General features: G+C 43.4%; 1 protein-coding gene across 1 annotated transcript in view; it reads left to right on the top strand.

Moving 5' to 3' along the window:
* The window catches only part of LOC109873297 (kin of IRRE-like protein 3), a 270176-nt gene that overhangs the window by 234151 nt on the left and 13943 nt on the right, over nt 1–22082 (top strand). The window contains exons 9-12 of the mRNA XM_020464947.2: nt 538–664; nt 2873–2973; nt 16655–16853; nt 21178–21285. Coding sequence (XP_020320536.1) covers nt 538–664; nt 2873–2973; nt 16655–16853; nt 21178–21285 — 535 coding nt within the window. The remainder of the gene's footprint in view (nt 1–537; nt 665–2872; nt 2974–16654; nt 16854–21177; nt 21286–22082) is intronic.

The raw sequence follows: 22082 nt of genomic DNA on the forward strand, positions 1-22082 counted from the left end.
TCTATTCTAAGATATATTCTATTATACAGGTATTCATTTTTATACTGTGCCAATGCAGCTTTATTCTTCATTCACCTAGAGGTGAATGTCATGTACATGTGCATCAAATATGCTATTCTCTGTATTTATCCAGGAAAAGCACTTGTCATCAAATTCAGACATTTCAAGAGACTGATAGAAAAACTAGAAAAGGGCCCAGACTCTCAACACATCACACTATACCTTCATAATGGTATCGGTTAAAAAATCATCTATTTTACATGGTCCAGCGCTTTCAGTCTGTGGTATATGCAATTTCACCCATGAAGTTCATGTTGATATTCTGAGGTTAACATACCCTTTCATACCGTTTATTAAAGCAGTGGCTCAGGTGGCCTTTCAGACGACTAAGTGTGTGCCGCACTCTCCTCTTGGTGAGGGCATATTGGGTTTTCGATTAGCTGATACAGGGGTTGGACGGAAGGACTCGGCTGCAGCCTTGAATTCAGAGATGACCGTTTTATCACCAGCCTGACCTTTGACCTTGATCCTCCACAGGTGCTTAGCAATGAGAACATCCTGACGCTAAAGGCGGTGAGGCAGGAGGATGCTGGGAAGTACGTATGCCGGGCGGTGGTCCCCCGAGTTGGAGCTGGAGAGAAGGAAGTGTCCCTCACTGTGAATGGTAAGTACATTTCACATGTGGATGAATGCTAAATTAATTTCCAAGTTCAATGTGGAAGTTGTTCCAAGCTTAGGGACATGTTTGAGGCTAGCTGGACTCAGGGACAACAAGGTAAAAGCGGAGACATATTTACACTAGGGAAGTAAAAATTATTGGGTCATAATAACATAGTTTGCTTTTGACAGGATGAAAAAAAGCATTGATTTACAGCTAGGACTGTAACTTAGTATGTAAAAATGAACTATTTCAATGAAAGAATATCTGTCATATCACAATGGCTGTCAATAATTGTTGATACCCAATTCTATCATAATATTGCCTATCCTAACCCTATCCTATTACAGATACGTGTTGATGTCTCCAGGCTTTCTGACATCAGGCAGGGTAGCCTAGTGCTTAGAGCGTTGGACTACTAACCAAAAGGTTGCGAGTTCGAATCCCCGAGCTGACAAGGTACAAATCTGTCGTTCTGCCCCTGAACAGGCAGTTAACCCACTGTTCCTAGGCTGTCATTGAAAATAAGAATTTGTTCTTAACTGACTTGCCTAGTAAAATTAAAAATCAAAGCTTAGCCTAAATGTTGTCTTAAGACTAGTGTACTTTCAATTATCTTTCAAAGAGGAAATATTTTAAACATACTTAATTAACATGTATTTTACATATTAGAAATATGTGTGTTATCTGAAAGGGAATAAAACGGTCATTGTCTGTTAGCGTTTCGTTAATATAATCAATGTCATTGACAATGACTTAGGAATGAGCATGTTGCACCAGAAATAAACAGCAAAGGATAAATGTAATTAAAGGTGAAAAAGGTGATTAAACACGTCTTTACATCGATTGCAAATGGACTAATCTCCCAGACTTATCTCAGTGCCGGGGCAGCTGGCCATGGCTAAATGAGAAGTTATTGCAACCATTTTTAACTAATCAATAAATAGTAAACAAAGACAGTTGTTTAATATGCCTGAAGTCAAGGTCACACAATCGATGGCGAGCTCTATTGAATAACTCCTCCGTAGAAGAAGAATTTCTGAAGCCGGGATATCGTCATAAAATTCACACCACAAGAATATGCAGGGTCGTAGATAGCACCACAAAATGGCTGACTTGAAATTGTACTTTTTTCCCCCTCTCGCTTGCCAAAGGGGTTCTCTTATTGTCTGCTCTCATTGCAGGTTTAACCAGTCAATGAAAAAGGGTTCTGGAGGCATATAGACTGACTGTTTTGATGAAAGCTTTCACCCTTGAGCCCATACAGTGTAATACAGTTCTGCTGTATTGAACCAATAAGATAGAGGTTTGGCTTTTATGAATTTCTCCTTCTTTGCAAAGGAGGCTTTTTCTCTCCTTGAAGCTTCTGTTAGGAAGTCCATTATTTGACAACCTGAAAAGGTGAAGCATTTGGCCTCATGGGTTTTCGCACTCCCCATTGTTTCTAAGCGGCGGCTGATTGGACAGGTTATGGTTAAGATTGATATTGTACAGTGAAACTGTTTGGATTCCAGGCTAATGAATCCTAGTTTCATTCCCCACTCCAATCACAAACAAGTGACACCTCCTTTCTTCTCCTCCAATAAATACATCCACCCTGTTTTCCTCCTCCGGCGACTCAGGAGAGCTGCTCCAAGATAACTTTATTTCCCATGACTTTATCTAGTTATAGCACTCTTTTGTGCTTCCACGTCTTTTGTCAGATCTCTCGAGCTCCCCCACAGGGCCCCTGTGTGAACACGTTTGGCTGTATTGAGAAGCCCCTTTTGCACTGTAATGTTTGTTACTCTTATGGTAGGTAGTTCTGGAATTTGTAAGAGCTCCTTGACTTGGGAGGCTGTCAACGTCACACTGTGTCAGTCGAAGGTCACACATTTCTAAGGTTTTCTTTCACAGGCGCAGGAGGTGAAATGGAACTAACGCACAGGACTGCGAACTGGAATTACTTTGTTTTCTCTAGACCTTTATCTAACCCTTCCACTGTCCTCCGCTGTCCACCCAAACCTTCTACACATCTTCTTCTCTTTCTTAGCCTTTAAGCGATGAAAACAACCTTTTCATCACTCCGTGAATCTCACCTTAAGAAAAACAAATTCAAATCTCATCATGAATAATTGCATGTGGCCTTCGCCTTCCCCACCATCTGATAGGCCGTTGATGTATGTGGGTGTTTTATTGGAATGATTGACTTATTTTCCCTTGGCCATGCTGTAGGTCCTCCCACTATCTCCAGCACCCAGACCCAGCAAGTCCTTTACGGGGAGAAGGGGCAGATCAAGTGTTTCATCCGCAGCACTCCTCCTCCCGACCGCATTGTGAGTAACACATCCCCCCTTCCTTCTAAAAGCATGTATTTTCTGTTCCAACCAACGAGGCACCTTATTGGTTTTAACATGATGAAGATGTGTACATGCCTCAAGTCAATCATTGACCAATAAATGACTGTGGACATTTGTTGTGAATAGAATGTGGAGGTTTGCCAAACATTTGGCCAAGGATATGTGGGGTGGAAACAAAGGATCCCAATCGAGCAAAAGTAAAAAAAAAAAAAAACTATGAGGGAATCCTTGCATATGAAATTATTGGTTACACTTTATTTTGATAGTCCGGATAGTCTACCTTTAGATGTAAAAAATGACTTATTGGCTTCCTTACCATTAACAGTATGGATTGCTGTCTTACGATTATGGAATTTGGTAATTTGGGTGAAATATCCCATTAAAGCAGTGCAAACCAAATGAATGAGCTTGACCTAAAGAAATAAGAAAGTAGGTCATGTGAGGACATCCCTAAGGACTTAACGTAGAATAATCAACGGCAAAGAATGTCCTAATGAATATCCTATCCCAAGGTAAACAAGATGGTGTAGTCCATAGAGAAAGATCTCATAGACGTGTAGGCTAGTAACAAAATACATTAAGGGAAGTGAAGGCAAATTTATTGAAAATTAGAAGTCATTATCCTCATTTAGATAACAGAGTATCAAGCCTTTCCTGAAACAGATGAATATTTCCTTCATAGTGGAAATGGAGGGATTCATCCCATTCCTGACCTATACTAATCAGCAGAGGTGGGACCAAGTCACTATTATTCGATACACAACCAAGTCTTAAGTCACAAGGTCCGAGTCTAAAATTGAGTCCCAGAGTAGAACGGGTTGAGTCTTGAGTCAAGTCCAAGGCATGCATTCTAAGACAAGTCAGGTCAAGTTTTTCAAGTCAAGTTTCAAATCAAGTAAAACAAATCTATACATGCAATGACTTGTTCAACCTCAAATCTGTGTCTATTTATTGAGACTACCAGGCAGCCCTTTACATTATTTTGTCTACAACACATTTTGAGTATGTAATTGTAAAATAGGGACTTGTAACAGTCGTAAGGGCATGAAATCAGCAAAAGGCAAGGCAGGTTGACGTGTATATTTATTTACAGGTCAGCTCTCCAGCTGCCTTCTAGGTCACCTCTCTATATCATACAAAATTTACAAGTAGGTTTACCAAATATACACGGGCAATAGCACAAAAGGAATAGCCTCTGTATCAGGCTTAGTCTGTCCTGAACGAACACAGGTAGAGGGTAAGACTGTACAGCCTCCACTTGAGAAACCAAATCAAATCTGTCTAAAAGGAGCTCAAACAGTTACATATAAGCACTTGGCCCAAGACCATACAATTACCCAAATGTCAATTACAACCAATAAACTGGTTCTACAATGTAAAAGGCAATTTCCACCTCCATTGGTACATTCGTCTTAATCGGACTGAATGATTATTAATGATATTTCATCACAATTCATAAATTGAACAATAATTGTATCTTATTCACTGTAGACTACTGACTCCAAAGCATGGCGTGCAGGCCAAGTAGCCTATATCTGTGCACACTGAGGCGCTCCTATTATGCACAACCAGAATGACAGAGACATAAGGACACAGACACACAAAATTCCGACACAACCCTGTAAATATTAACAAAGGAAACCATACATTGAAGTAAATAAACAGAACTTCTACCTCATGAGTCTTGCGAACGTTCATGTTCACAATAAACATCGAACCACTCAGGGGGTAAGAAATGGTAAATTAAAATGTATATCAAACATGAAACAGAAATGTCTTAAAATATTGGAATAAATAGTACTGTCACGACTCTCGTCGTAATGAGGATCGGACCAAAGCGCAGCGTGGTAAGTGTTCATGATTTTATTTGATCACAAAACACTCGAACAAAATAAACAAGAGGGAAAACCGGGACAGTTCTGTAAGGTGCATAAACTATACAGAAAACAACTACCCACAAAACACAGGTGGGAAAAAAGGCTGCCTAAGTATGATTCCCAATCAGAGACAACGATAGACAGCTGTGCCTGATTGAGAACCATACCCGGCCAAAACATAGAAATAAAGAAACTAAAATGGCCACCCTAGTCACACCCTGGCCTAACCAAAATAGAGAATAAAATACTCTCTATGGCCAGGGCGGGACAGGTACGGGGATGGAATGATGAAACGCTAGCAATTATTGTAGGATTAGATGGAATATAGATTTACCACATATGCATTTAAAAATATATATACCTTTAACTAGGAAAGTTAAGAACAAATTCTTATTTTCAATGACAGCCTAGTAGCAGTGGGTTAACTGCCTGTTCAGGGGAAGAACGACAGATACATTGTCAGCTCAGGGATTCGAACTTGCAACCTTCCAGTTACTAGTCCACTGCTCTAACCACTAGGCTACCCTGTCACCCCTAAGATAGTTGTAACACTTGCAGCTCTTCCAATCAGAAGCGAGGTAGAATCATGTGATTCGCTGTGCACATGCTCAGTTTCATCCTAAACCCTCTGTAACGGCGTTCTTCGTTTGTTGAGAGAGAGTCGGACCGAAATGCAGCGTGGTGGTTACTCATGTTTTTAATGAAAAAAGTGACGGTACATGAAATAACGAATAAATACAAAAACAACAAACGGAACGTGAAACTTATTACAGCCTATCTGGTGACACTACACAGAGACAGGAACAATCACCCACGAAAGACAAAGCGAAACTCAGGCTGCCTAAATACGGTTCCCAATCAGAGGCAATGAGAAGCACCTGACCCTGATCGAGAACCGCCTCAGGCAGCCAAGCCTACACTCGACACACCCCTAATCAACCACAATCCCAATGCCTACAAAACCCAATACGAATACAACACGTAAACCCCTGTCACACCCTGGCCTGACCAAATATATAACGAAAACACAAAACACTAAGACCAAGGCGTGACAGAACCCCCCCCCCCCCCAAGGTGCGGACTCCCGGACGCACCTCAAAACCAAAGGGAGGGTCCGGGTGGGCGTCTGTCATTGGTGGCGGCTCCGGCTCGGGACGTGGACCCCACTTCATTAATGTCCTCGTTCCTCCCCTTCGCGTCCTGGGATAATCCACCCTCACCGCCGACCATGGCCTAATAGTCCTCACCCACAACCCCACAGAACTAAGGAGCAGCTCGTGACTAAGGGGCAGCTCGGGACTGAGGGGCAGCTCGGGACTGAGGGGCAGCTCGGGACTGAGGGGCAGCTCGGGACTGAGGGGCAGCTCGGGACTGAGGGGCAGCCCGGAACTGAGGGGCAGCCCGGAACTGAGGGGCAGCCCAGTACTGAGAGGAAGCCCAGTACTGAGAGGAAGCCTAGTACTGAGATGAAGCTCAGGTAAGTAGTAGGCTCCGGTAGATCCTGGCTGGCTGGCGGATCTGGAAGATTCAAGTTGACTAGTAGATCTGGTAGATTCTGGTTGACTAGCAGATCTGGAAGATTCTGGTTGACTGGCGGATCTAGCTGCTCTATGCAGACTGACAGCTCTGACTGCTACATGCAGGCTGACAGCTCCTTGCAGACTGGCAGCTCCTTGCAGACTGACAGCTCCTTGCAGACTGGCAGCTCCTTGCAGACTGGCAGCTCCTTGCAGACTGACAGCTCCTTGCAGACTGACAGATCCTTACAGACTGGCAGCTCCTTACAGACTGGCAGCTCCTTGCAGACTGACATCTCTAGCTGCTTCATGCAGACTGACAGCTCCCTGCAGACTGGCAGCTCCTTGCAGACTGACAGCTCCCTGCAGACTGGAAGCTCCTTGCAGGCTGACAACTCCCTGCAGACTGGCAGCTCCTTGCAGACTGGCAGCTCCTTGCAGACTGACAGCTCCTTGCAGACTGACAGCTCCCTGCAGACTGACAGCTCCTTGCAGACTGGCAGCTCATTGCAGACTGGCAGCTCCTTGCAGACTGGCAGCTCCTTGCAGACTGACAGCTCCTTGCAGACTGACAGCTCCTTGCAGACTGACAGCTCCTTGCAGACTGACAGCTCCTTGCAGACTGGCAGCTCCTTGCAGACTGGCAGCTCCTTGCAGACTGACAGCTCTGACTGCTCCATGCAGGCTGACAGCTCCTAGCAGACTGACAGCTCCTTGCAGACTGGCAGCTCTGGCTGCTTCATGCAGACTGACAGCTCCTTACAGACTGGCAGCTCCTTGCAGACTGGCAGCTCAGGCTGCTTCAAACAGGCAGGAGGCTCCAGCAGCGCTGTAGAGAAGAAAGGCTCTGATAGCACTGAACAGGCGGGAGACTCCGACAGCGCAGGAGAGGAGGAAAACGCTGGCTGCGCTGAACAGACAGGAGACTCCGACAGCGCAGGAGAGGAGGAAAACGCTGGCTGCGCTAAACAGGCGGGAGACTCCGACAGCGCAGGAGAGGAGAAAGGCTCCGACAGCGCTGGAGAGGCGGGAGACTCCGACAGAGCAGGAGAGGCAAGGCGCACTGTAGGCCTGATGCGTGGTGCGGGCACTGGTGATACTGGAGCGAGGACACGCACAGGAAGCCTGGTGCGGGGAGCTGCTACCGGAGGACTGGTGTGTGGAGGTGGCACAGGATGTGCAAGGTTAGGGAGAGAGAATGCCTGAGCCCGCATGGGATTCGCTGGAGCAGTGTGAAGAGGGCTATAGGCGAATGGAGTTGGAGAAAAGAAGGAAACAGGCAGCGTGGAAACTCAGGCTGCCTAAATACGGTTCCCAATCAGAGGCAATGAGAAGCACCTGACCCTGATCGAGAACCGCCTCAGGCAGCCATGCCTACACTCGACACACCCCTAATCAACCACAATCCCAATGCCTACAAAACCCAATACGAATACAACACGTAAACCCCTGTCACACCCTGGCCTGACCAAATATATAACGAAAACACAAAACACTAAGACCAAGGCGTGACACCCTCATGTGAAAAAGCAAGTCCCTGTGATAAACTCTGCAGATTCTATTGACATAAATCTGATTTTGAGGCAAGAAAGTAATTATTTTGACCAAATGTGTTTTTGTGATGCTATCAACTACTTTGTAGTTCCAATTTGTGAGAAAATGTTACAACTAACCCAATTAAAACTGAAAGTTTTCTTTAACTTTCAGCATGCCTAGATCATGGAAAAGAAACAGACAGGAGAGTACCTTTCCGCACTTTGAAAAGAGCATCAAATGATGTAGCAGAGCAGGGGATGTCCATTAGATCTGTTGCAAAGTATGACATATGTCATGTGTCGCTGTACAGATTCTGAAAAGAGAGAAAGTAGCTACTGGAGAAGGGGTCCAGAGAGCTTCCTCGCGTAGGCTACTTTAGTGGACACAGGAAACAAGTTGTCCGAGTATAATCACTGTACAAACACCTGATAGAATGGTCGTGAAACGTGCCACCAAACAGGTTGGCGCAATCACCTCAGCAGAAAGGGTACGCTAGTGTCAATGACATGTGCTATAAATGCAATAGGAAACTCCCCCCAATTTTTCCCATGCAAAAGATACCACGACCACGTTGTACGGGAAGGATACCACAACCACGTTGTATCGGATGTGTTGGAAGTGGAAATGGATCCGGATGGATGCAGGAGAATGAAAAAAGTGGTCCTTCTCCTTGACAACCCCAGCTCACCGGTCTACCTTTGATTTCTGTAGGCACTCAAATCAAATCAAATTTTATTGGTCACATACACGTGATTAGCAGATGTTATTGGGGCGGCAGGGTACCCTAATGGTTAGAGCGTTGGCCTAGTAACCGGAAGGTTGCAAGTTCAAATCCCCAAGCTGACATGGTACAAATCTGTCATTCTGCCCCTGAACAGGCAGTTAACCCACTGTTCCTAGGATGTCATTGAAAATAAGAATTTGTTCTTAACTTTCCTACTTTCCTAGTTAAATAAAAATTGCAGGTGTAGCAAAATGTTTGTGCTTCTAGCTCTGACAGTGCAGTAATATCTAACAAATTACACAACATATACCCAAATTAAGTAGGAATGAATTAAGACTATATACATTATGTCACAATAGTGAATACACCCCTCACATTTTTGTAAATATTTGAGTATATCTTTTCATGTGACAACACTGAAGAAATTACACTTTGCTACAATGTAAAGCAGCTTGTATAACAGTGTACATGTGCTGTCCCCTCAAAATAACTCACACAGCCATTAATGTCTAAACCGCTGGCAACAAAAGTGAGTACACCCCTAAGGGAAAATGTCCAAATTGGGCCCAATTAGCCATTTTCCCTCCCCGGTGTCATGTGACTCATTAGTGTTACAAGGTCTCAGGTGTGACTGGGGAGCAGGTGTGTTACATTTGGTGTCATCGTTCTCACACTCCCTCATACTGACTGGTCACTGGAAGTTCAACATGGCACCTCATGGCAAAGAACTCTCTGAGGATCTGAAAAAAATAATTGTTGCTCTACATAAAGATGGCCTGGGCTATAAGAAGATTGCCAAGACCCTGAAACTGAGCTGCAGCACGGTGGCCAAGACCATACAGCGGTTTAACTGGACAGGTTCCACTCAGAACAGGCCTCGCCATGGTCGACCAAAGAAGTTGAGTGCACGTGCTCAGCATCATATCCAGAGGTTGTCTTTGGGAAATAGACGAATGAGTGCTGCCAGCATTGCTGCAGAGGTTGAAGGGGTGGGGGGTCAGCCTGTCAGTGGTCAGACCATACGCTGTACACTGCATCAAATTGGTCTGCATGGCTGTCGTCCCAGAAGGAAGCCTCTTCTAAAGATGATGCACAAGAAAACCCGCAAACAGTTTGCTGAAGACAAGCAGACTGAGGACATGGATTACTGGAACCATGTCCTGTGGTCTGATGAGACCAAGATAAACTTATTTGGTTCAGATGGTGTCAAGCGTGTGTGGCGGCAACCAGGTGAGGAGTACAAAGACAAGTGTGTCTTGCCTACAGTCAAGCATGGTGGTGGGAGTGTTATGGTCTGGGGCTGCATGAGTGCTGCAGGCAATGGGGAGCTACAGTTCATTGAGGGAACCATAAATTCCAACATGTACTGTGACATACTGAAGCAGAGCATGATCCACTTCGGAGACTGGGCCACAGGGCAGTATTCCAACTGATAATGACCCCAAACACACCTCCAAGATGACCACTGCCCTGCTAAAGAAGCTGAGGGTGAAGGTGATGGACTGGCCAAGCATGTCTCCAGACCTAAACCCTATTGAGCATCTGTGGGGCATCCTCATACGGAAGGTGGAGGAGTGCAAGGTCTCTAACATCCACCAGCTCTGTGATGTCGTCATGGAGGAGTGGAAGAGGACTCCAGTGGCAACCTGTGAAGCTCTGGTGAACTCCATGCCCAAGAGGGTTAAGGCAGTGCTGGAAAATGATGGTGGCCACACAAAATATTGACACTTTGGGTCCAATTTGGACATTTTCACTTAGGGGTGTACTCACTTTTGTTGCCAGCGGTTTAGACATTATTGTCTGTGTTGAGTTATTTTGAGGGGACAGCACATGTACACTGTTATACAAGCTGTACACTCACTACTTCACATTGTAGCAAAGTGTCATTTCTTCAGTGTTGTCACATGAAGAGATATACTCAAATATTTGCAAAAATGTGAGGGGTGTACTCACTTTTGTGATATACTGTACATATGGACGAGCGATTACCGAGTGGAACGGATTAAGATACAGTAGAATAGCAAAGAAAACAGTTCATACACATGAGATGAGTAATGCCAGATATGTAAACATTAAGTGACTAAGATACCATAGAATAGTATAGAATACAGTATATACATATGAGATGAGTAATGCCAGATAAGTAAACATTATTAAAGTGACTAGTGTTCCATTCCTTAAAGTCACAAGTGATTCCTAGTCTATGCCTATAGGCAGCAGCTTCTAATGTGTTAGTGATGGCTGTTCTCTCTCTCCGAGAGAGAGAAAGAAAGAGAGAAAGAGAGAATTAGAGAGAGCACACTTAAATTCACACAGGACACCGAATAGGACAGGAGAAGTACTCCAGATATAACAAACTGACCCTAGCCCCCCGACACAAACTACTGCAGCATAAATACTGGAGGCTGAGACAGGAGGGGTCAGGAGACACTGTGGCCCCATCCGAGGACACCCCCGGACAGGGCCAAACAGGAAGGATACTACTACTACTGTTGTGTCGTCTGATGATTGAGTTGGAGGCGTGCTTGGCCACTCAGTCATCGTGAACAGGGAGTACAGGACGGGGCTGAGCATGCGAGGTGATGTGATCCTTGACAAGTCTCTCAAAGCACTTTATGATGACAGAGGTTAGTGCTACGGTGCGATAGTCCCGTTTGCCTTCTTGGGTACAGGAACAATGGTGGCCATCTTGAAGCATGTGGGGACAGCAGACTGGGCTTGGGAGAGATTGAATATGCCCGTAAACACACTAACCAGCTGGTCTGCACATGCTCTGAGGATGCGGCTAGGGATGCCGTCTGGGCCGGCAGCCTTGCGAGGGTTAACTCGTTTAAATGTTTTACTCACGTCGGCCACGGAGAAGGAGTGCCCACAGTCCTTGCTAGCGGGCCACGTCAGTGGCACTGTGTTATCCTCAAAGCGTGCAAAGAATGTGTTTAGCCTGTCTGGAAGCAAGACGTTGGTCTCAGCGACGTGGCTGGTTTTCCTCTCCCATATCTGAACCATTGAACTGCGACTCAACTTTATCTCTATACTGACATTTACCTTTTTTGATTGCCTTGCGGAGTGAATAACTATGCTGTTTATATTCTGCCATATTACCAGGCTTTTCCATGGTTAAATGCGGTGGTTCGTACTTTCAGTTTCGCACAAATGCTAACATCTCTCCACGGTTTCTGGTTAGGGTAGGTTTTAATAGTCACAGTGGGTACTACATCTCCTATACACTTCCTTATGAACTCAGTCACCGTGTCCGTGTACATGTCTAGATTATTTTGCCAGCTACCCGGAACATATCCCAGTCCACGTGATCAAAACCATCCTGAAACGTGGATTCCGATTGTTCAGACCAGCGTTGAATAGTATAAAGCACGGGCAGTTCCTGTTTGAGTTTCTGCCTATAGGACGGGAGGAGCAAGATGGAGTCGTGGTCAGATTTGGCAAAAGGAGGGTGAGGGAGAGCCCTGTATGCATTCTGGAAGTTTGAATAGCAATGGACGAGAGTCTTAATTGCATGGGTAGGACAGTAAATATGTCGATAGAACTTTGGCAGCCTAGTCCTCAGATTTGCTTTGTTAAAATCCCTTGCTACAATAAATGCAGCCTCAGGATATGTGGTTTCCAGTTTGCATAAAGTCAAGTGAAGTTCTTTGAAGGCCGTCAAGGTTTCGGCTTGAGGTGGGATGTAAATGGCCGTGGCGATGACGGAGGAGAATTCTCTTGGGAGATAATATGGTCGGGATTTAATTGTGATGTATTCTAGGTCGGGTGAACAAAATGGCTTGAGTTCCTGTTTGTTTCTAGAATTACACCATGAGTCATTAATCATGAAACACACCCCTCCGCCCTTCTGCTTCCCAGAGAGATATTTATTCCTGTCTGTGCTATGTACTGAGAATCCTGCTGGCTTTACCGACTCCGACAGAGTATCCCAAGAGAGCCATGTTCCTTGAAACAAAGTATGTTACAGGCCCCGATGTCTCTCTGGTAAGAAATCCTTGCTCTAAGTTCATCAACTTTGTTTTCCAAAGACTGAACATTAGCAAGTAATATACTCGGAAGTGGTGGGTGGTGTGCATGCCTCCTAAGTCGAACCAGCAGTGTGCCTCTCTCGAGTGCCTCTCCTCCGCCTGCAATGTTTTGGGTCAGCCTCTGGATAAGTTCAATTGCTCTGGGGAGAGTGAAGCCGTATTCCTGGTCGTAATGCTGGTAGTTCTGGTGAGTTACCGCCACTCTAATATCCAAAAGTTCTTCCCGGCTGTATGTAATGACACAAAATATTTCCTGATGTAAAAAATAGTACATCAAATAATTAAATACTGCAAAGTTGTCTAAGAGCTAGTCACGGCGATGCTGCCATCTCCGTCTTTGCAATCTTAGTTCTGGCATAGTCTTGCTTTCTTTCCCCCCACACTGCTCACACAAGCTCCAGTCCCTGGACAGGAGTGTGTACAGGGCATTGAAGAAAATTGTGAATTCTGCCAGGGATGCCTGGATCGGATGAACCCCGGAAAGACCATGACTATATATATGACATTCCAGGCCTTGTCAAAACAGCACTTCCAGGTGCCACAACACCCAACAATGTACAGGCTGTGTTCAGGTGCATCGGCATTTGTCCATACAACGCTGATATATTTCAGGAATGTGACTTTGCACCCTCACTTGCCACTGATCGTTGTACTCCAGCTGACACACTGGCCTTGCCAGCTGTCTCCCAGGTCACCTCTCTAGCTGCTTTCCAGGCCACCTCTCCAGCTGCCTTCCAGGCCACCACTCCAGCTTCCTCCCAGGTTACCTCTTCAGTCACATCTCAGGCCACTGTGACCACTGCTATCCAGGCCCCCTCTCCAACCGCCTTCCAGGCCACCTCTCCAGTCGCTTCACAGGGCACCTCCCCACACGTCTCAGGCTGTGGCTGGTAAACACCTGATTACTCTTCTGATATCAACCCAGTTGATGTACCTCCCAAAAGCAGGGCCTAGGAAAATTACAACAAGGGGTAGGAAGAGGATAAAAACAGAGATTTTGGAGAATACACCCATCAAGCAGGCACTGGAAGCAGAGCATAAAACGTCAAGCACTCAGAAGGCTTAAAAAATTGCCCTGCATAGCAAAACAGCTGGAAAGAAGCAAGCCAAGACAAACCACATTGAACAACAACAAAAAACTGTCCTGCCTAAGACAAAAGACAAAACAAAGCATATTGAAGTAGAAGATTCAGATTCCTTCAACGAGGTAAACTTCTGCATTGTGTGCATGGAGCACTTTAACAATTCCAAGCATGTGATATCACATGCTATTCTATAAAATAATTTCTCCGTAATTAATATCACCTGATTGAGCTAATCATGTAAATGTAATTAACTAGAGAGTCAGGCACCACAAAATAATATTTACAGGAGATGTTATCTTCCGAATAAACTCTTAAAGACCTCGTAATATTTTACATCAATAGCAGTCAATTTCAATCGTCGTCTTAATTCAGTCTCATCTGAAAGTTGTAAATTATTTTATCTGCACAAACCCTGGCTAACAAGTTGAATCAGCAATACAAAATTGGGTTTAATTATTTAATGAATAAATACCTAACTAATCACACAGAATTACACATACACACAATTAATCATAAATTGATTACAAATTACGTCATAAAGGAAAACGTCCCTTGCGGGCGGAACAGATATGACTGCTTTTTACCCAAAAGAAAATGGGCTGGGTTTAGTGAAGGAGCGGGAAGACTGAGGAACAAAGGGAAGAAGCTGGGCTATCGTAAATACAGTATCTTATGCATTCTAAATTACCGCCCATTTGGAAAAGGAAAATGCAATAAATATTTACTCTGAGCTGTGCTTCAGTAGGTTGGTGGTAGATGGAAGGCCGTGTTGCCAAACCGAGTCCTTTGCCCTTTGAAGAATGTCTCTGGTGGTCAATTGGATATGTTGTAGTAATGTCGTTGTGTGGTAGATGGGATACTCTGTCTGTTCCTTCCTAACCTGCGATTGCAGCTGCAGTTGCTAACTCAACGGCTAGGAGATATCACTTCTGTAGTGAATAAGAGTTAAAAGTTCATACCATTTGCAACCAAAGCTCACACTGATGTTGGCTTCGTTCTGTAGTTATTATCTGAACCATTCTGGCATAGGACCGTCGTCCTACATCCCCGGAACAGGAAGTTATGTTGTCGTCAAGGCTTTATATAGGAAGGGAGAGGAGGGCGTGTTTGAAACGTTTTATAGCCCATGTTCCTTCACAGGGCGGGCCACTTATTGAGCAGCCCTATCTTATGAAAACCCACATCTCACATTTTAGAAGCTAATATCACATTTCATCCCATCACAAATAATTTCATATTCAAACAGTTAAATTGAACAACAATTCCATACGAATCCGATAGAGTTTATGTCATCTTATCATTGATGAGAATGTCTCAGATGACAACCGAACTGACATTATATTCATTAAGTACCACCGCATAAGTTAAATTGTTCGGGTTACCACAATATAGTTAATTTCCCCCCACTTACTGATGTTCCCAGAATCTCTATGTTAACCAAGGGTTTTGCAAATGTAACCTCAGTAGGGTAGAGAGAGGAAAAAGGGGGGAAGAGGTATTTATGACTGTCATAAACCTAACCCCAGGCCAACGTCATGACAATTGTCACAGCTGTGACTCTGATTAAGTCGAACATTCACATACAGAGACACACACAGACATGCACGCACACACACACACACACACACACACACACCACAAACGTTCAGGTGTTTAGTTTAGCCTAGTTGTTGAGAGACCATTTAGTGAAGTGTAAAATAGCAAACATTTTATTATTTATATTGATTATTATTTCTGTATATTGATGATTATTTCTGCCAAACAAAATGTTTAAACATGGCAATGTTTCTCTCATGGTCTCAATAAAGGAGTTCAATAATTAGTTGCATGTCATGATTTATGTACTTTTTCATTCTGTTACAATTCACCCCAAGCACTGTTACAACTAACCCAGACCATGGAGTAAATTGTAACACTTTACTACTTGTATTTAAGACAACACCATGCATTTGCAGTTTTATTTACATATATAATAACCACACCAATTTGTAAAGGACAGATGTAGGTTTTTGTATCAAGTTTTGAATATACTACCATGAACGTTCTCTGAGAAACTGAGGAAAAGGTTAAAAGTGCTACACTCATCCCTGGTCTCTCCTAGCTGTACAGTAAATCAGAAATATGTTCGGTAGCTCACACGACCTGTGTTGATTGACAGTTTGGTGGTCCAATCAGAGAGCCGAGTGTGCATTTCACGAGACAATCTGTTGCAGGGCGTTGCTGCGGATACTGTCTCTGGCTGCATGGAGAGTAGGCTAATCCGCGGAGTGACAACATTACAAAACCTGGCCAGATTATTTCAAGTCATCAGTCTCAAGTTAATGTTGAGTCCCGAGTCTTGAGGCTCCAAGTCGAATTCAAGTCTCTATGTGGCTCTCTCGAGGACACGGAGGGCTGCCGCCCTCTATGTGGCTCTCTATGTGGCTCTCTCCAGGACACAGAGGGCTTACAGATGTCACCCTGTCAAACTAGCAGAGGCTTAGTGGCCCAAATTGAAGCAATCAGATGAGTCATTGGTGTGATCCCTGTGTTCCTAATGGCACCCTATTCACTATGCAGTATACTACTTTAGACCAATACCTATGGTCAAAATTAGAGCACTATATAGGAAATAGGGTCCCAATTAGGACGTAACACCTGACTTTGTATGCAGATAGTACATTGACAGGCATTTAACAAACCCAAAGGAGGATTATGCCCTTTATGTGTGTGTGTGTGTGTGTGTGTGTGTGTGTGTGTGTGTGTGTGTGTGTGTGTGTGTGTGTGTGTGTGTGTGTGTGTGTGTGTGTGTGTGCATGCGTGCGTCGAGCATATGTGCTCGTGTTAATGTGTGCTTGTGTACCGTCTATATTGTAACGTATAATTGTCATTGCATTGTCTGCCACAGGCCTGGTCGTGGAAAGAGACAGTCTTGGAGTCGGGGACGTCTGGCCGATACACGGTGGAGACAGTGAGCACTGAGGAGGGGGTCATCTCCACCCTCACCATGAGTAACATTGTCCCTGCTGACTTCCAGACAATCTATAACTGCACAGCCTGGAACAGCTTTGGGTCTGACACAGAGATAATTCGACTGAAGGAACAAGGTACATCAACTCCCTTTGTACCTCTAGTGGTCTCTTGTGTGGAATTTTATACATTTTTTTTCTGAATTTCATAGTTAAAGTATTTTTTTGTTTTTGAACCCATTACAGTTTAAGCCCTGTCTAAGTTGGGGCTCTGGTACCGGGGACCTTCAGAAAAGTATTGTGAGGCCTGTGGGTCTCCTAAAGCAAAACAACTACAACGTTCGTATTTGTGAGAGTCCACCTTTCCACAGAGGGGTCATATTAGTGTGTAGCCCAAACTGTTCGGATGCTACAGACAGAAGATGGCAGATTGGCTGTGTCAACTTCAGAAGAGTCCCAAGATGCTTGTGGGGGTCATAGAACAAAACGGAGAACAGTTCGTGAGAGTCTCATCTTTCTATAATAGTTTGCAGGCCAAATCATTCGGACGCTACAGATCATTTTCTGAGAATACAGATTTTTGGGATGTCTCATGGTCTGACAAATAACACTCTAGCTCTGTCACCCTTCACCGCAGATGCGAATGTGCGAGATCGGCAGATGCTGTGGATTGAGACTCATCCAATGCAAAAGAGAGATATCTCTACATTAAACTGATAGAATTTTGGGGGGATTTTATTTGAATGATAATACAATCTAGCACACAGCCATGCAATTTCCATATACAAAAATTGGCAGTAGATTGGCCCGTATTGAAGAGCTCAGTGACTTTCAACATGGCACCATCATAGGATGCCACCTTTCCAACAAGTCAGTTAATCAAATTTCTGCCCTGCTCTAGCTGCCCCGATCAACTGTAAGTGCTGTTATTGTGAAGTGGAAACGTCTAGGAGCAGCAATGGATCAACCGCAAAGTGGTAGGCCACACAAGATCTCAGAATGGGACCACCGAGTGCTGAAAAGCACAAAAAGTAATATTGTCTGTCCTCTGTTGCAATATTCACTACCAAGAACTGTTCGTCAGGACCTTCATGAAATGGGTTTTCGTGGCAGAGCAGCCGCATACAAGCCTAAGATCACCATGTGCAATTTATTTATTTTATTTAACTTGTTATGGCTGCAATCCCCCTATCGGGATAAGTGTCATCAACAACCGCTGAATAGCATAGCGCTACATACAATAAATATTGCTATAAATATTTATATTCATGAAATCACAATATAGGAAAACACAGATTAGCCTTTTGTTAATCCACCTGTCGTGTCAGATTTTGAAATGATGCTTTACAGCGAAAGCAATCCAAGCATTTGTGTAAGTTTATCGATCACACGATAAAACATTAAGTACACTTAGCATCAGGTAGCTCATTCACGAAAATCAGAGAACGAAGAGAGTACCCACCACATTTCTGAACAATAAAAATGCACAAATAAAAGGTAGAAAACCCAAAATGGCTTTGTAAATAAAAGTATACCAGTGACTGAGCCTACGAGTGACTAGAGAAGGCCAGCCAACCCTGGTATACAAAGTGCAGTGGTGCGTAAGGGTTTTGCAGTTTAAAATAAATCTCGAAGTGCCATGGTAAAGAGTGTCAATTGTTCTCAAACACTGAGCGGAAGAATTCATATATAAAATATCCCCATAGTCTAGTAAAGGCATAAATGTAGCTGATACTAGCCTCCTTCTGGCTTCAGAAGAAAAACAGGCCTTTTTCCTAAAATAAAATCCCAATTTCAGCTTCAATTGTTTTGTAAATTGTTGTAACGGGTTTCTTCATCCTCCTCTGAAGAGGAGGAGTAGTAGGATGGATCGGAGGACCAAAATGTAGCGTGGTATGTATCCATGATGTAATTTAATGGAAAAATGAATACAAAATACAAAAGAACAAGAGAATCAAAATGAAAACCGAAACAGTCCCAAATGGTGCAAACACTGAAACTGAAAAATAATCACCCACAACTCAAGGGTGAAAACAGGCTACCTAAGTATGGTTCTCAATCAGGGACAACAATTGATGGCTGCCTCTGATTGAGAACCATACCAGGCCAAACACAGAAATACCAAATCATAGAAAAAAGAACATAGACTGCCCACCCAACTCACGCCCTGACCAACTAAAACAAAGATATCACAAAGGAACTAAGGTCAGAACGTGGCAGTTGTTGAATATGCAATTTAAAAGAGAGTCCGTCATCAATTAAAATTCCAAGATGAGGTTACAACCCCAATCTTCTTGCCCTGACAGGTGAAAGGTTCAGAGGTCTATTTCTTGCAATAGAAAACACCATTAGTTTAGTTTTGTCAGTATTGAGGATAAGCTTAAATTGACACAAGGTATGTTGAACAGTATAAAAAGCAGTTTGCATGTTCTGGAAAGCTTTTGTAAGAGACGAGGCACAACAGTAAATAACAGTATCATCAGCATAAAAATGAAGTTGTGCATTTTGGACATTTTTGTCTAAATCATTTATATAAATAGTAAATAAGAGAGGACCAAGTACAGAGCTTTGGGGCACACCATTCAAGACAGACAATTTAACAGACCCATCAAATTGAGTGCACTGAGTTCTATCAGACAGATAGTTAGCAAACCATGCAACTGCATGCTCCGAAAGACCTGCAATGCCAATCGTCGGGTGGAGTGGTGTAAAGCTCGCTGCCATTGAACTCTGGAGCAGTGGAAACAAGTTTTCTGGCTTCACTATCTGGCAGTCCGACAGACGAATCTGGGTTTGGCGGATGCCAGGAGAACGCTACCTGCTCCAATGCATAGTGTACCTGCCCCAATGTAAAGTTTGGTGGAGGAGGAATAATGATCTGTTTTTTTTTCATGGTTCGTGCTAGGCCACTTAGTTCCAGTGAAGAGAAATTTTAAAGCTACGGCATACAGTAACATCCTAGACACATTTTTTATTTCCAACTTTGTGGCAACAGTTTGGAGTTGGCCCTTTCCTGTTTCAGCATGACAATGCCCCTGTGCTCAAAGCGAGGTCCATACAGAAATGTTTTTTTTGCATGTGGAAAAAATTGACTGGCCTACACAGAGTCCTGACCTCAACCCCATCCAACACTTTTGGGATGAATTGGAAAGGCGACTGTGAGCCAGGACTAATTCCCCAATATCAGTGCCCAACCTCGCTAATGCTCTTGTGGCTGATTGGAAGCAAGTGTCTGCAGCAATGTTCCAACATCTAATGGAAAGCCTTCACAGAAAAGTAGAGGCTGTTATAGCAGCAACGGGGGTGCTAAATCCATATTAACACCCATGAATTTGGAATGTGATGTTCGACAACCACATACTTTTGGCCATGTAGTGTACATGATCCCAGACACTGGACATTTTTTTTACTGAAAAACTGTGGGCATATTGTACCATGTGGTAAAAAAATTTAAACAACTGTTGTGGTAGTGTTAAAGATGTTTTATGTCATAACTTTTTTATGTTCTCAGAATGTTTATGCAGTGAACAGCTGTGTTTGTTATACCACCAGTGTGGTCTGTGTGTGTACATGTAGGTGGGTAGGTGTGAGAGAGTATGTGTATGAGACAGAGATTTGGGGTCTGAGAGAAAGTGGGCAAATTAAAGTAATAGAAAAAGAGTTGTAAGAGCCTGGGAGAGATTAAGGATATTGCCATGATTACTTCATGCATGAGGGCAATGGCTCCATGATAAGCCGTTTACTTGGGTAAATGTCAACAATTTCAATCTGTGAAATCCTGTAATGGCATTTAGACGTATTCAGAACTCCAATTTGTAATCTAATTTACAACGTCTCAATTGGTTACAGCTTAACATATGATGTCTTTGAAATATTTATTTGACCTGAGATGATTTCTTTCATTAATTTCCTCCTTTTATCTATTAGGTTTCTCCCTTACAAAGCTCCAAACTATCTGTTTTCAAAGGGATCGTCGAAATGCCAATTCTGTAATTCTGAAGATCTTACTAAAGTCAACTATGCTCTTGAATTAATTAACTAGACATTGACTAGCCACAGGGTTATACACTCATCTTTGAGACAGCTCAGTTTAAAAAATCAACCCCTACAGCCTATGAACCTATTCACAACATTTAGGACACCATTTGTTACAATGCGGTAAACCTCTCAGCCATTTGAAGTAAATGTAAATAATGGGTGTCAAGATTGTCCGTGCTGTAAATGGTACTGTAAAAGGTTTTCACTATTTACCATTCACCAGTTGTGTTCACCTTTGCATTAGCAAGGACACAGTTCAACATACAGTAAGTGTTAGCCTTGGTGTATATCACATGATGTAGGCCTACCCGAGTTCAACTGCATGACGAAACCACCTCTGTACGATGCCTATATCAGGACAGCCTCAGTCTCATCAGGACTCCTAATATGGCCACCGTATTGTCTTTTATCCATGTCTTCTCAGAGTCCCTCCGATTGGCTGTCATCATAGGAGTGGCTGTGGGGGCATTCCTCGCCCTCATTGTCCTCATGGGCACATTGGGTGCCTTCTGCTGTGCCCGCTTCCAGAGGAGTAAGTGCATTTTAAAACCTATCCTTTCTGGGACAGTCAAAGTGTTCAATAGACACCCTTGGTTTCACAATCAAATGGTGTTGTTTTTACATGTACAATCTGTGCAGATCAAAATGCTCTGTAGTGCTTAGAATGATTTGCATTGGAATGCTAAGCTTAATGGTTTTAGGATATCAACTCATCACTGTAAGAACACATGTCAAATCCTTTGAGAGGACACATTTTATGGGACAAAAATCTAAACCTGAAACTATGGTACTTGTATATTCATTACTCTCTTTAAATCATATATACTATATATTGCCCAACATGCCCATTTTAGGACCGAGAAAGCTCAGTTATCTGCAGCTAGATTCTAACATAATATTTCTTGCTTGACACTGTCTGTCACCCAATTGTATAAATGTCCCATTAGATGGGAGCTAGTGCCTTAAAGGAGAATTAGGAGAATTAGATTTTTTTACAACCACATTTTTTTGTGTCAATGGCATGTTATAGAAGGGTCCAGTCACCATTTTGTGATTTCACGTTTTTGAGAAACTTACCCCAAACAGCAAATCACTCCACATTGTGTAGTATTGTGGCCCGAAAAAACATGGCTCCTAAAACACCCAAATACATAATTTAAGAAAGCTCTCATTATAGTGATGCAGGTCTTTAGATGTTGTACACATGAAATTGTGTCATTCCAAACTTTATCCACAGCGTTATATTCCATTTTGTAGCGGCTCGGGCTATACCTCTCTGTCCAATCTATAAAGAACTGCTAAAATAAAGAAAACACTTGAGTACATAAA

Source organism: Oncorhynchus kisutch, linkage group LG28 (genome assembly GCF_002021735.2).
Source record: "Oncorhynchus kisutch isolate 150728-3 linkage group LG28, Okis_V2, whole genome shotgun sequence".
NCBI lineage: Eukaryota > Metazoa > Chordata > Actinopteri > Salmoniformes > Salmonidae > Oncorhynchus > Oncorhynchus kisutch.